General features: G+C 44.2%; 1 protein-coding gene across 1 annotated transcript; it reads right to left on the bottom strand.

Annotated features, from left to right (window-relative positions):
- Positions 1-1,792: 1,792 nt before the first annotated feature.
- On the bottom strand, positions 1,793-12,999 carry PRELID3A (PRELI domain containing 3A). Its single transcript, XM_069004399.1, has 6 exons — positions 12,839-12,999; positions 10,338-10,506; positions 9,941-10,030; positions 9,132-9,202; positions 8,935-9,037; positions 1,793-3,491 (listed from the first exon to the last, which is right to left on the bottom strand). The coding sequence occupies exons 1-6, from the start codon at positions 12,868-12,870 to the stop codon at positions 3,378-3,380; spliced, it is 579 nt and encodes a 192-aa protein (XP_068860500.1). The 5' UTR covers positions 12,871-12,999; the 3' UTR covers positions 1,793-3,377.
- Positions 13,000-15,054: the final 2,055 nt, after the last annotated feature.

Here is a 15,054-nt window from a genome sequence, read left to right on the forward strand (position 1 = left end):
GGCGCCAAATTCTTAAAATCCAGCCACCTCCCTACATCACACACCCCACTCCGTTTCCCTTGAATTGCAACCCAGCAGCTGAGAAAAAACAAACTGCAGCTTGAACAACTGCTGCAAACACCCTCCCTCTCACAAAATCCTACTTCAGTTCTGCTTTCAACTCTCAGAGTGTAGGATTCTTACTCAAGATGGCACTTGCTACCTATTAATCAACAGTTACAAGCACTGGGCTTTCTTCTGCTTGGTCCCCAGCACTTCAAGATCCCTCCAAGTAAATGAGTGCTGACTTAACACCAATTCTGCTTTACACATTTTTTTTCCTCCTACATACTTTTCCTCCTGCTCCAATCCAAAAAGCTGCACTCTGCTGCTCCCACAAGCAGCCTAACACTTTCCTTCACATGCAGCTTTCTGTCTTTGAGACACCTCAGTCAATGCACCTGACATAAAACCGACTTCAGAAATATTTTTTAGCCATTTCCAGTAAAGAAAGAAAAGATGGACGAGTTTCTCTAAGGAGCAGCCAAAAATAAACAATTCCAAAGGCAGGGTGTTTTTTGCCTCAAGGGCCAACTCAGACTGTAACAGTCTAAGAACGGGAATGGGAACTGGGATGCTTCAAAAACAGTGTTATGCACAGCACAGACAGCTAGAGATCCCACTGGATCCCATTGATCTGATCAATCACATGACCTAGGGAGAAGGATGGAAGCCCCATATGCAAACAATACAGGCAGAGAGCAGAAGGGTAAAAACTGCCCAGGAAAGCTTATGGGAAATTAGGAACCACTTCATCTGCTAAACACTGGAGCCCACCTCATCCCAGTGTGACCCCTGCAAGGTCCTTTCTACACACTGGCAAAATGAGCATCCGCAGGAAGATCAGTCATCCCATGGATACACAACTGGCAGCCACCCGAGACGAGAGGCAGCTGAGTGACAAATGGGCCTTGGGAAGAAAGTAATCCTTTTCCTACCCAAAGCTTCCCTGCTCTCCTTTAGCCTAGAGAAAAGCAGGAGAGGACTGAGCACAGGTAGGAAAGGTGCCTGGCAAGTGGAGCAGCAGACAAGATTGAAAAACCAAGCATTTAGCCACATAGTTACTAAGTGGCAGGAAATGGTGGAGGAAAGCAGCCCAAAACCAGCAGGGAATGAAACAGAAAGGAGATGCTGCAACAGAAGCAGATAGGGATTAGTTCCTGCAAGAAGGAGACAAAGTGTCAAGGAAGTAACCCAGAAAACTGATGTGTCATTGGTACCAACCTTAGGGTGTGGCAGAGGAGTTCGGCTCCAGAGAGCCTGTGGTGACTTTTCTGGGAAGCCAGCGCTGGAAGTGCTATGCTCAAGTCAGCCAGCCTTAAGACAACACTAAGCAAATATTTCATTTCTGATGCAAGAAGCAGCTTCAGACAACTCTTCTCCCACACAAAAGCAATACATGAACCTCTCCAAAGGCTTTCCTGGCCCTGTGGACAGTCACGGTCTCACCACCTCCAGTAGGCATCTATGGAACTGCTGCAGCACAGGTTTCCAAATGTGCACACACCACCAACTATTCCCTTCTTTTGTGCAGAGCTCTGCCATAGCTGCCCTCCCCTTCCTAGCAGAACAGCACCAGGACTAGAACATCTTCAGTGTTCCTCACCCAGGAAGTGCGATCACTTCTGAGAAGGGGACAACAACTGACCTGCACCAAAGCTATCCAGTGTATCTTCCAGACAGAGGCTGCTTTAAGGTCTAAATTTCTGTTCCAAAATAGGAAGGACTTTAGGTCCACATAAAAAGAGCAATGTAAATATTTACTATTAATTTAATTGCATTCAACTAATAGATATATTTTTTTAGGTAGGTTTATTCATTAGGATCATGTAATTTAGTTACACCCAAATTAAAGTTTACTTTCAAACTAACCAGAATATGAATGCTGAAAATTCCCTTAAGCTACAAACACCTTAAAATTATCAGATCAAAACAGTGACCAACATTTTACTCTTCTATTTTTTCAGAAGTTACTCATGCTCTTTAACAGCTTCCTGAGCACATGCTTGCCATTTGAACAAGTAAACATCCTTGCAACACTTATTTCATTTTGTGTGCACACCAAAAAGTTAAAATGCTCCAACAGAGGGTTCTGTCTGAGAAACATATACTACATCTGGATCAAACATGACAATTCTGTAAACATCAGACACAGCTACACTCATTACCAATATACATTTATGCTTATTTAATAGGAAACCGTTTCTGCAGTTACTGAAGTATTTTTCCAGACAATGAGAAGCATTTAAAAGGATTTTAAACCCATTTTGTACCCATGTGGAAAAGTGTTGAAAAGGTTTGGTTACACTGGTAGTCAACAGAAAGCACTCACAAAGGAGAGTCCATTTTTTGCTCTTGTACTGTTGTTTTCTCCATTCAGGGAATGAAAAGTTTCTCCTTATGAAGCCTTATCATTTGGATTTAAAATTTTCTGCTCATCTCTCATTTCAACTCTTCTGGTTACTGCATCAACTTCTCCCTCAGTTAAGACATGATGTGAAGAGCAAGGACCAGTGGAACAGCACAGTCTCTTAATTCCAGTAGCATTCAATTACCCTTCTTAGAGATTTCCAGCACCTTCCAGTAATCACTACTCCTGTCCTCATAGGGAGGGGAGGAACTAGGACAAATTAATAAATAGGAAAATAAATTATACCCTTGTCCCCACCAGAAAAACTATTTTAGGCTATTAACACCAATAGAAACTTTATCTTTGTTTGGATACAAACATCTAAGAGGTAAAGTGTGTCTTGTTCAGGCAGCACATTTAAACAACCTAAGAGTTAGCTCCACACCAGATGTAGCCTTTCAAGATGATCCTCTAGATAAATATCAAATTCTACAGTATCATGTTCTGACTCATGTAGTTCCCTTTAACTGGCCATAAGACATTATCAGATTACAAACCAGACAAAATTCAGTGCTCTAGGACCTATCAGCCCTTCACAGAACAAAAGTTCACATGGAAAATCCTTAATCCCACACGTGCATTCTTTTCAAGTTTTTCAGTTTGAGATGGTGTAAATATAACATGCCCTCTACCTTTGTTTAAAAAGGCACATTTAGGCTGTTTTAAATGGGCTAAATGTTTTGTTTCCAGTGTTAAACATAAATTGTTCAAATGAAAAGAGCATCTGCAGGTCAATTTAATCTTCAGTAGGCAACAAGAGCTGCTGTGGAGATGATGGATGAGGTTACTTGTCCGCTGATCCAGTATTCTTATAAATGTACAAAACCTCTGCAGATCAGCCTTGGGAGGGAGCTCTACAGAGCAGTCTGAAAAATAAGACTTTTCTGTCAGTTACTTGGTTTTATTTGGTGAACCCAAATATTTGGCTTTATTTTTCCGTGGACGCTGCTGCCATGGCTGGTTTGATCCCCTCGCGCGTGGACTTCAGCTCCTCCAGTTCTGTGTTTAGTTTGCTGATCACCCACTCCAGGGCATCCCGACCCTGCCAGAAAAATACCAGAATTTAGGATCAGAACAGACACACCACCACTGCTCATGTTTCTATAGTTCTTCCTCTGTCAGACATGAAACTTCTTTTAAAATCAATGCCATGCCCTGCATAGTTTGATACCAGATTATACTGATGATTTCTTAGCATCTTCTTATGGAAACTTCACTGCAAAGGCATTTCTAAGCCAGAAGCAAACGCAATGCCGGTGTGAGCTCCCAGCAGCACGCCGAGGCAGAAGGCCTAATTCAGCAGTCAAGCTTCCTCACCTAAGAGATTTGCTCTTTTTGCTGTTTGCTGCTCCCACCACCCAAAGAGTATCAGCAGATTTATGGCAAAATCCAGGTATTGTTCTCAGTTTCATTAGCCAAGTGTCGCAGTTTGACGAGTTATATGGAGAGTTTTTGAGAAGATCCAGGACAAAGAAAGTCTTCCAAGTGCGCTATGAAGTAGCAGCTAAGCGATCTATCAAGAGTTCAGAAGTGGACTCAGAGTGAATTCTGTATTTGTACACAGCAACTTTTCAGCATCTAAACCAGACTAATTAGAGACTAGAGCTGCACATTTCATATCAAGGTATGGAAATGCCTCAAGCTTGGAACTGACAGCCATTGCTTCAGTAAGAGCTGGAGAACCCAGGACAATAAGCCTGTCAAAAACCTTTTACCTTAAGAAGACCCTGCAGCAGCTGCACCCCGATGACCATGAGATGCAGCCAGCAGCACAACACAGCCAAGAAAATAAAGAGAAGGACTTTAACTAAACAAAAGTCAATATTTTAGAGCTCTGCAGTCTCAGAATAGCAGCTTTTGCCAAAGCAAGCAGATGGGATCCGACCAGGAAAATACCTGGCCTTTTTTCACTTAAAGAGAAGCCAAGAGACATTCCCTTCTACTACTCTACTAAGAATAAGAAGTGCAAACAGTGGAGAGCAGTAAGTGGGAGCCACATGGTTCTGGCCAAGTCTAGAATTCTGGAGGTAAGGGTTTGAGCCCAAAAAGTCATAAATGTTCAGGGGAGCCAGTGTTCAAGCCTTCTGCAGAGAACTGATAGAAAGGAGGAGCACACCTTCCTCCACACACAAAGTTTTGTTCCAAACTGTGATGTGCTAATTTTGTTGTATGCATTAAAGGTGATAAAGTGCACAGAAACCTCATAGTGTCCAGAACTTGCTGTTGTCCTTTATAAACCATTAAGCATGAACAAAAATCTGCATAAGCAGCTTTGAAAACCTAAGGAAAAAAGAATGTCAGAACAAAGCTGAAGGATTTTTTTTTCTTCCAGGCTAGAAACACGGATCTGGAATAATATGAAAAGAAATGAAGTTTTGCTATGAATAGGAGCACAGTTGTCTCAGGACCCTCAATAAGGTCAGTGAAAGGCTGACATGGTTTCTCTTTGGGTTTTCCATATTCCAGGGACTCATAGAATAAACAGTAATTGTTACTTCTGCACTGTCAGGCAGTCCTTAAACTGAGAAAAGTCATCCAGGTATCACAATAAAGTGCTCTGCTCTTGGTCAAGGCTCAGAAAGCGAGATTCAGCTCCACCTCAAACTACCTCAAGAACTAGGATGCTTAAGTTAATTAGTTCAAGAGATGCCTTTAAAAGATACTAATAATATTCAAGAAAGCATTATTGAAATTGTCCACTTTAAGTACGGGTTGCTGATAAAAGACTTTAGAAGGGATGATTTAACTTCTGAGCTCCTTCCATTTGAGCACCAAAGTGACTGTTCTTCAGCAGGTGGTAACTTCCACCTTCTCCACTGTGGAAGACCTGGGAATGCCAGCAAAGCACAAATAAAATCACCCAGACCCGGGCAGGCTAATGCACAGCAACAAGTTGTAACTAGCTATGAATTAACCGAGAGGAGCGCTCCATAAGGAAAAAGTGCGGGGCAGGGAGGGGAATCATCTTTCAGTAAGCAGGCATTTGGTCATTTAAAAGTCAGGTTTGAATATCCTCTCTGAGGTGACACAGGCACAGAGAACTGGGACAGCAACAACTTGGATGTTATATTTGTTATATAGATCAAAGAAGACTTGTCAAGAGGTCAAACACCCCTGCCATAGGAAACACTTAGGAGAAAAACACTGAGATTCTTTTCATGCCCTGACTTGAAACAATCACATCATTGTGTTTTACTCGATATCTTTGTTGATGAGATAAATTAATAAAAAAATTCTATGACATTCAACTGGAGCACCAAGATATTTCCTTCAGTTTTTGAGAGTACGTAAGTCTGTGTCTATCTCCTTAGACCTGCATATACTATATGCCATATTTTGCAGCTAAGAATAAACTCACAAGGAAGACTTCAGGAACATTCTGCACAGGAAATTAAGTTAGAAATCTCAACCAGATGCAAAGCCTCCAAGTGCCATGAAACTACCCAGTTACCAGAAAAAATCTGACAGAGGACTGCCTATAAAGTCTCATACTGTACAACAAGTTCTGCATTAAGTCATTAAGCAAGCACACTCATCCCCAGGCATGCACGTTGTGTTATTCATTATTGCAGGTGTCAGCAGCATGACGTGTCTGGCAGAACAAGCGCTGTGTATGAAGGTTGTTGGTAGAGCTTAAGTGACTGATAAGTGCTGAGCCTTTGCAGTTGATGTTTTCCAGAAAAACAGCCATAAAAGCTTAGTGGAATGAGAATGTAAAAGCAAACACTCATGGCATACACAGATCTCAAAGTAAGCAGTGTAAAAAGCCCAACTTTCTTAACTAGGAAAAGCAGCAAAATGGATTTCTTTCATTTTAAGAAATCTTATTGGTTGAAGCAGAAGCCAATACAGGAATGACAGGGACAGGCTACACTGACTAGTGGAAGGAAAACCACCTGCACAGAGATCTCACAGAGGCAAATACACTCAGTTCTCTCAACCCTGAGCTCAGATTTGTTCATAGTCACATCACTTCAGGGACATGTCATACCAACATGAATATGACTACAAGACCAATGAAAAGCAGGAACAGTCTGGCATCCTGACAGCTTCAAGCTTTGCACAGATTTCCTCAGAAGGGCAACAACATTCCTCAGGCAGAAGAAAAGCAAATACAATTCCGCTATGCAAAAGATTACCCCTGTCAGGCAACCTGTTTCAAGAAATCAATTTTATACCCTCAAAACACAGTTCTGTTTCATTTTTATAATGCCAATTCCACTCACTGGCAAATTTATTATTTTCTTGAGATACCAGCTTTATATACTGAAATCACAGAAACTAGGACCAGATCAAACATGTGGTAGAAGGACTCCTTCACATCCCTAGTTGTCTGCAGTCTTCAAGCCATAAGCAAGACTGTGGCACAAGACATGGCTGCAGCAAGTTGGCTGCCCAGTGGCACAACCACGGGATAATGGATCCAGCCTGGACCGGGGCTACGCTCACCCTCTACAACGGCAGTGCAGTGAACACGTCTGCCATTCCTGTATGCAATGTGTGTAAAACAGACATGCAGGGCAATTTATGAAATCCACGTGACAACAATCCATGCACATATTTGCTAGAAAGCTGAAATGCTGTACCAAGAAGAAGAATGCTGGCATTACCACTAGTTAGTACAAACTGCAGGTGTGGAGAACTGCTAGCTTAGAGCACTTTCAGAATTTTGAATTATCCACTCAATAGCATCCCACCCCTAGAGTAACACAAAAATATTTACAACAAATGGCAAATTATTTTTTCATCATCATTAAAAATGATAATGCATCACCTGCCACTGCTACCTCAGAACAAAATCTCAAAAATCCCTATTTCTTCAGAACAAAAAACCATTTTTCAGTAACTGTCATGAAGTTTAAGAGGAGTGCTTAGAGCACAGAGGCACAGCACAGCATGCAAGAAGAGCTGGTAGTAGCACAGTAGGTACTGGCTAGCAAAGAAAGAGTTGGTAACAGCAATTACAAATTCCTGCCAAGTTCAAAATCTCTAGAGACTTTTCAGTGAAATACACAGGACAAGAAGATCTTTCTGACTTCCAAGAAGCTTTTGAGCCAGTGTGTCCCTTGAAAATGGCAGAATGGAACAATCTTTAAAAGAAATTGAGCTCTCTCACAGGCAACACCTCAACAGGTACCACGAAATATTTACAGTTATGTCTGACTTCAATAGAGATGTACAAATGTAACTGATGCCTCAAGAGGAATCTGGCCAGCATTTTTAAGTGTACCTAACTTGATCTGGCACACCAGACAACTAGACAATGCTTTGCTACCTCCTGGTCAGCGTGAAGTTTGGTTGTGAGCCAGGGTTTGTTCCCATCTTTCAATATACACCCCACACAGACATTTAAATGGAAACCTGATCAGAACAGAACTGTAATTTAACTGAAATACCTCCCATTTCAAACAAACACAGAGAGCACCCAGCTAGGTAAATGTACTCTTCAGTGTCTAGAAGTGACCCATCACTTGTTCCCCATCCCCTGACTTCAGCATGTTTTCCTCTAAATTTAGGAGAAGCACACAGAAGGGTGGAAAAGGAGGCTTTCTCCTCTCTGATCTAGCTGGTCCTACCAAGTTGGCTTACACTGGCTTGGTCAAGGAGCATCCCTCACAGGGATGAAGGGCCAGCCAAAGCACAGGATCTGTGGCATAGCAGGAGTTACCTGGGCCAGATTCCCACTGTGCTGAACCCCTCCAGCAATGCAGAACCCAATCTCAAGCTCCTAACAGCACTCATCCTGCTGTTAGGCAGCAAGGCCTATGCTTCTCTAGGAATTGCATTTCTTCCCCAAAGAACTGCAGGACAAAGTGCCCAAGAATAAGCACTCCTATAGCTCTGCCTGTGCTGAAGAGCAGCTCCATGGTTGTAAGCCAAATAGAAAAGGCAAGCACAGGACAGAGGAGTCAGTGCAGTGTTACCCAGGAGAGCCAGCATAGTCTCACCTCCCCAAAGAATATGCTCTGCTTACACTACATTACTTTCAGCCAAAGGCAAGGAGACAGCTCAATGATGGATAGGAACCAGAACAACTGACAAAAGCAGTATAGAAAATATGCTGGTATTAACTGGTAAATCCACATTATAAAGGCTGAAAGTGAAGTTACATTACATTCTCTACTAGCATTAACGCCTAGAAATAGGAGGTTAAAAAGCAAAAACTGCTTTGGAAAGCAAAAAAAACCAAATCCCAACTAATAAAGTTTGTATGCTATCTGTAGCTGTAGAATACACACAGAAGCTTGCTTGTTCTGCTCTGCAATTCTAGTTGAAAAATAAAGATTTAGTAGTGACACTTTTTCATACTTTGGGAAATTAGATTCTACTCGCTGAGGTTCTATAAAAAAATCTATTGAAACACTGTGCACAAAACCTAGAGAAATTAAATATAACATTCAACACACACCAATGGCAATTACTGCTTCAAAAAAAAAGAATGATTGGGTGGGGGGAGAGAGGGAGAAAACAGAATAAAGATGTACCTTTCTGGCGTTAGAAGATATTGTGTTTGCCATCAAGCTTTCCAGATAACTGCTCAAGCTAATGCCTTTAACAGTAATAATTGCTTCTTGAGTTAGCACAGTCCTGTAAGGGAATAAAGAAAGGTTAACACCTAAGCTGAACTGGACTAACAAATTGTCTCCTAGACACAAAGACACACACAAATATCTCTACTTACTTTTCCGGGTTTTCTGGATGAGGTGTGTAAACCAGTCTCTCGTCAACAGACACCAAGTTTGTGAGTGTAATCTTAAGAACAAAAACAGAGCTGAAAGCCTCACTTCCCACCTTTCATTTTTCTGTTATCAGCAGCACTACTCAATAGCACTCAATTTAATGTCAAAATAGTGTACACAAAATATAAAACCCAGAACACAGTCAATAAAAAGACCCATAAAGGATGATGCACTGTCTCCTATCCTTGATCAAATTATATCAAAGTTCCCATTCACACACCAACCACCTTCTCTGAACGTCAAGTCTGATTTATGGCTGGCAATTCAGAGAGGCTCTTCCAGACCACCACAACACCACTTGGACTAGACAGAAAATTAATGCTCAGGAAAGACAATGTCTCTTGTGCAGAGACAAGGCCCTCCTACAGACAACCCCATGTTAAATCTGAGAGTTAGGAGTTCCCAGGATACCAAAATATAGCACAGTATTTCATTTACATTCTACAAAAAAGGCATTTCACATTAAAACTTTTGTTGGAAGTGGCAGAACTCATTCACCTCAAAGTCAAACTATTTTACATGCATTCTGAGAAATAATCTTGCATTAAAAACAAAATCACAAATGTTTGATAATGAAGTATTTAAATAATGAGAAGAAGAAAAAGAGAAAAGGAGTAATCTAAGACACATCTAAGACATGTAAATTGTTGCCTCTAATGATAGACATGGACATATTTCTAATCTAAATGTTAAGAGCAAAACATCCAACTTCCAGAACTAATTATCAGAAACTTCTTAAGTCACCACTCACATTAGTTGAGCAAAGCTCCATCTTTTTTTCCACTGGATCTACCACGGAATGTTCCTCAATGTAAGTCAGTGTTCTATTCGTTCCTAATATCTAAAGGGGAAAAAAACCCATTAAGTACCAAACGAACAAACTGAACCTTAAAACACAAAAATGCCAAGTTCTCAGTGACCCCAAATAAATACAAAGTAATTAATTCATGGATACCAGAGGACTGTGATCAGTGGTGAGACTTCATTGTCTAGATTGTATCAGCCATAGAGCATGGCACAGACTAGCCTGGAAGGCATTTACAGACATACACAAATTTCAGCTTTTACTTTGAAGTCAGCTCCAATTCAGAGGATGACATAGAAGTGCATCACACCCTTAATAAAGAATGAAGGCTGCAAAAATGTACCGCTTTTACAATACTGGGCAATCCCCACTCCGTGCTCAGAAGACGGTGACTGTGCAACCTCCCCTGGTTATCCAGGCTCCTGTCGAGGACATCTACTCCTACCACACATGGATTCATGGGGTTGGGGTATTTCCTCATAGCAGCTTTGATCACGGTATCCCAGGGATGTCTGTAAAAGGAAGGGGTGAGAGTATCTGTAAGTATTCTGTATTCAATCGCAAGCATTCAGATGATACTGAATCAGGATAGAGGTTGTGCAATATGGTACATGCATTCATAGCTCCCAGAAGTCCCTTTGGAATACAGTTATGCTTGGAAAGGCAATAAGAAAGTACTGACACACAAACAGAAGACAAAATAAATTCTCTCCAGACTGAAGTAAGGAATTATTAACGCAAGACTAAGAAAAATGAAGGCAAGGGACAACAGTCACTCACTGACAGAAGTGACATTCCAAGTAGTGCCCACAGAGATGGTGGAAATCTCAGCTCAATCCAGAACTCCACCAGGAAAGCAACCTGACCTAACACTTAAGCTTGCCCTGCTTTGAGAAGAGGGCTGGACTAGATGACCTCTAGGAGTCCACTCCACCATAAATTCTGTAATTCTAAGCATACCAAATAAACTAAAGAGGAAATCATTGCTTTTTTTTTTTTTTTTTTTTGCTATAGGAAGGAACAGAAGCTAAAGTGAAATTAAATTGTACTAAAAAAAGGATGACTGGGAAGTTCAAAATAAAGAAACAGATGTTCAGAAACCCCATCAGCTCACAGCCTTGCATCTGCACCTACACTACCACTTCCAGCAGCTTGTTAGCATGAATTCCACTTATGGATTCTCTACTCAGAACTGTTTTTATGAAACAAATTTTGATAACCTCCAACTCCTGGGATGGGAGCAGTCCTGCTACTCAAGGCCAGACTGTCTACACAGCTCTTGAAATACTTCAGATATTTCCTTCTGAAACAGAGGAGGCTACAGAAACCATGGACTTGATCCAATAGAGAAATTCTGTCCCTAATTATTTCTACATTCAGAATAACTGACTGTCCCAATATGACAGCCTTACAGCCTTTAAAGGTATGTTTAAAAATTCAACAATTGGTATCTAACTTAAGAAGGCTTAGGGGTGCCAACTTGTACTTAAGAGTTGCACTTAGGGCCCTAAATGGATTTTATTTTAGTCTTAAAATAGACTGGTACAGAAGGGCACTGACATCACAGTACTACAAGAACAAACAGAAAGTTGGAAAAATAAGTTCTTTTTCTAACAAGAAAAGTGTCAGAAAGCTTTTTCGGAGCAAGTAGGAGAAGAAGGAGGCCTCAATTCCTGCAGCAGATGGAGAGCTGGAGGATTGTTCCTTGTTCCATCTTCAGTGACTATACACCTCCATCAACAGAAGATATACAAACTGAAAATGACAAAATTCTGTTAAATGTCCCTAAGGGATTGAGTCAGAGATCTGATAAGGCACAACAATATTTTATTAACCATTCAAATGAACTATCTACACCCACACACATTACGCCATAAGATGGGGGTGTTCTAACACAGACCTTGATGAGAAAACGTCAAATAAAAATAGTTTTTGCATTCCCTAGGTGACAGATACTCATCTCAAACTCAGGAGTTGTGCCACGCTCGAGCAGCCTCTGCCGGATATTTCCCGTTAGAAACCACTGCTCACTTACACCAGACCAATGCTGAAGTTGAGCAGTGAGTACCTGCATCAGCGCAAGGAATTCAGTTGTGTTGAGGTAGTTAAAGAAATTTAGAGCAACACATCTGGGATGTTTTGTAAATATTTTACGAACTATCCCCCAGGGTGCTCTTCGGGCTTCAAGACTTTTAGGACACCTGTGGCAGGGGAGTCATCGGCGGTGGCATTCCCAGAGCTGCACCGGCACTGCTCAGCCCTCCACGCCAGCTCCCGGGACAGCTTGTTACACACCTCTTGATACTTTCCCCTGTTGTTTCCTCGTTACACGAAGGTGGAACTGGATGTCAGAACCACGTTCCAATCAGAAAAGCTCTGATGGAAAGAACACTTAGAGAGCTGGCTGCTGGGCACCTCAGCGGCACTACCTGAGGCTAAGCTAAGGGACACAGTCACTCTGCCCATACCTCTTGGAATATATCATCGACTACATCAGTAGTTTGGGATTTATTTTTATTTATAGTGTCAAAGTTATTTTTCTTAAACACCCAGTCCTTTATCAAACCATCCCGCTGTCGGGCCAGCTCTACCGCTCCACCCTGTTGGAATGCTGTTCCCGAGGTAGAAGCCCAGGCGCGGCGTCCAGCCGCGCAGGAAGGAGCTCGAGGCGATGCAGGACCGGCACCGCCGAGGCCCGTTCCCATTCTCCCTCCTCCTCCTCTTTCGGCCGCGCTCGCAGCATTCCTATTTCTGCCGTCACCCCGGCGGGGCCCGGCTCGCCCCGGTCCGGTGAAGCGCCGGGGTCTCGCCGCGCCCTCCGGCCCCCCCGCCCGGCCCCCTCACCCGAACACGTGCTCCGAGCTCCAGATCTTCATGGCCGCTCCCGGTGTGTCCTCTCGAGCCCGGCGGGAAGGGCGGGAAGGAGGGCGCGCGGCGGCGGCTGGCGCGCGGCGGCGGTGCCCGGCTGACTGACAGCCTCGCGCCGGCCCGGCGAGCGCGAGCGGCCGCGGGGAGGAGCGCGGGGGCGTGCCCGGGCCGGCGCGCGCGTCACGCACTGCGTCACCGCCCCGCCCCTCCCGCGCCCGTGGGAGCGGCGACGCAGCGCACATGCGTAGGAGGCGTGCCGGCCGGGCCGGGATCACGGCGTGTCCCGGGCTGGAAGCCACCCGCAGCGGTCATCCAGGTTCAGCTCCTGGCCCTGCACAGGGCAGCCCCAAGAATCACACCCGTGTATGTTTTCCAAGCGTTATCCAAACGCTTCTCGAACTCTGTCAGGTTTCGTGCTGTGACGATTTCCCTGGGAGCCTGTTCCAGTGCTCAACCACGCTCTGTGTGAAGAACCTTTTCCTGATACCCAACTTAAACCTCCCCTGACACAGCTCGCCGTGGAAAGGCGCATCCTGAGAAAAGTTCTGCATTACCCCTGGTCCTCACAAACAAATCTTCACCACTAACTCCTCGGTACAAAGGAGACACAGAGCTCCCGGAGCAGGTCTGGTGCAGAACTACAAATATGATTAAGGAACTGGAGCGTCTCTCTCCTGAGGGAGGAAGGGCTGAGGGACCTAGGCCTGCTCAGCCTCCAGAAGAGATGGCTGAGAGGGGACCTCATCAATGTTGTATATATAGAGGGGGGATGCCAAGAGGATGGATCCAGACTCTTGGTGGTGGTGCCAAGCAATAGGACAAGAGCAAATGGGCAGAAACTCATGCACAGGAAGCTCCACCTGAGTATGAGGAAGAGCTTATTTACTGTGTGGGTGACTGAGCAGTGGAGCAGGTTGCCCAGAGAGATGTGGAGTCTCCCTCACTGGAGATACTCAAGAGCCATCTGGATGCAACCCTGTGCAATGTGCTCTGGGATGACCCTGCTTGAGCAGGGGGGTTGGACTTGATGACCTACTGTGGTCCCTTCCTTTCCCATTTTGTGATTCTGGGATTCTGTGAGCTACCCGGGTTTTTGTTTAATCAAACCAGGAATTTTGATTAAACGCCCTAATAACAGCTGTGGGGATGACATGCAGCCAGGGACAGCATGCGCAGGGCTGTGCCCAGGGATGAGTGACTGTTGAAGAATACATGTGAGGCAGTAGCTCTGTTTGCAAGCTGCACATTGAGATGTAGATGAGCTCTCAGTGGGAGCCTGAGACAAGAGGCCATGAACTGCCAACCCTGTGGTGGTGCCAGGTGAATGGACACTGGGAGACACAGCAGGAGCAAAGACTCATGAGTAAGAGCAAGATTTGCATGTGGCTTGGACTGTGGGGGTATAAAAGCCAAGGGGTTCCTTTGCTGGGGGTCCCTTCTCAGAGGCACCAGCTGTGGCTGTTTCTGTGTTACTGCACCATGAATAAATTGCTTTGTGGAACGAGACATTTGACACTCTGAGAAACCTGGGGTTGATCCAGTAAGAAAACCTGGCCTGACTGCATGAGGGGAGTCAAGTGGGGCACCCGTGGGCTCACTGAAGCTGAACTCTGGAAAGGGGCTCCGGTTCCAGCAGTGAAATTCTCTGGCCTTGGGAATGTGACTGACAGAAAGTCTCATGAATGGTCAGACTGTGATGTTTCCTTAACAGTGGTGACACCAAATGCCTGAGTTCACCTAGAAGACTTTGCACGGACACATTCTACAGCAAACACATTGATATGAGATGCCTTACATAGTGGGGCAAAAACAAGAGACAAGTTTCCTTATTTCCCACCTCCAGGCTTTGTAGAACATTACTGCAGAGTAAACGAGCCCTGGCAGTGAGGAAACCTGCCCTTCTCCGTGATGCTGGCTGGGCTGGGCTGGGCTGTGCCCTGCTGACTCACCCGCACCCTTGACTCAGCAAAGGGATCTGGACAAGCTGGAAAGATGGGCTGGGACCAACGGTATAAGGTTCAACAAGACCAAGTGCTGGGTCCTCCACTTTGGCAACAATAACCCCATGAGCACTACAGGCTGTGGTCAGAGTGGTTAGAAAGTGGCCCAGTGGAAAAGGACCTGGGGGTGCTGGTCAACAAGAGCTGAACGTGAGCCAGCAATGTGCCCAGGTGGCCAAGAAGGTCAGTGGC

This window comes from Aphelocoma coerulescens, chromosome 2 (genome assembly GCF_041296385.1).
Source record: "Aphelocoma coerulescens isolate FSJ_1873_10779 chromosome 2, UR_Acoe_1.0, whole genome shotgun sequence".
NCBI classification, from domain to species: Eukaryota; Metazoa; Chordata; class Aves; order Passeriformes; family Corvidae; genus Aphelocoma; species Aphelocoma coerulescens.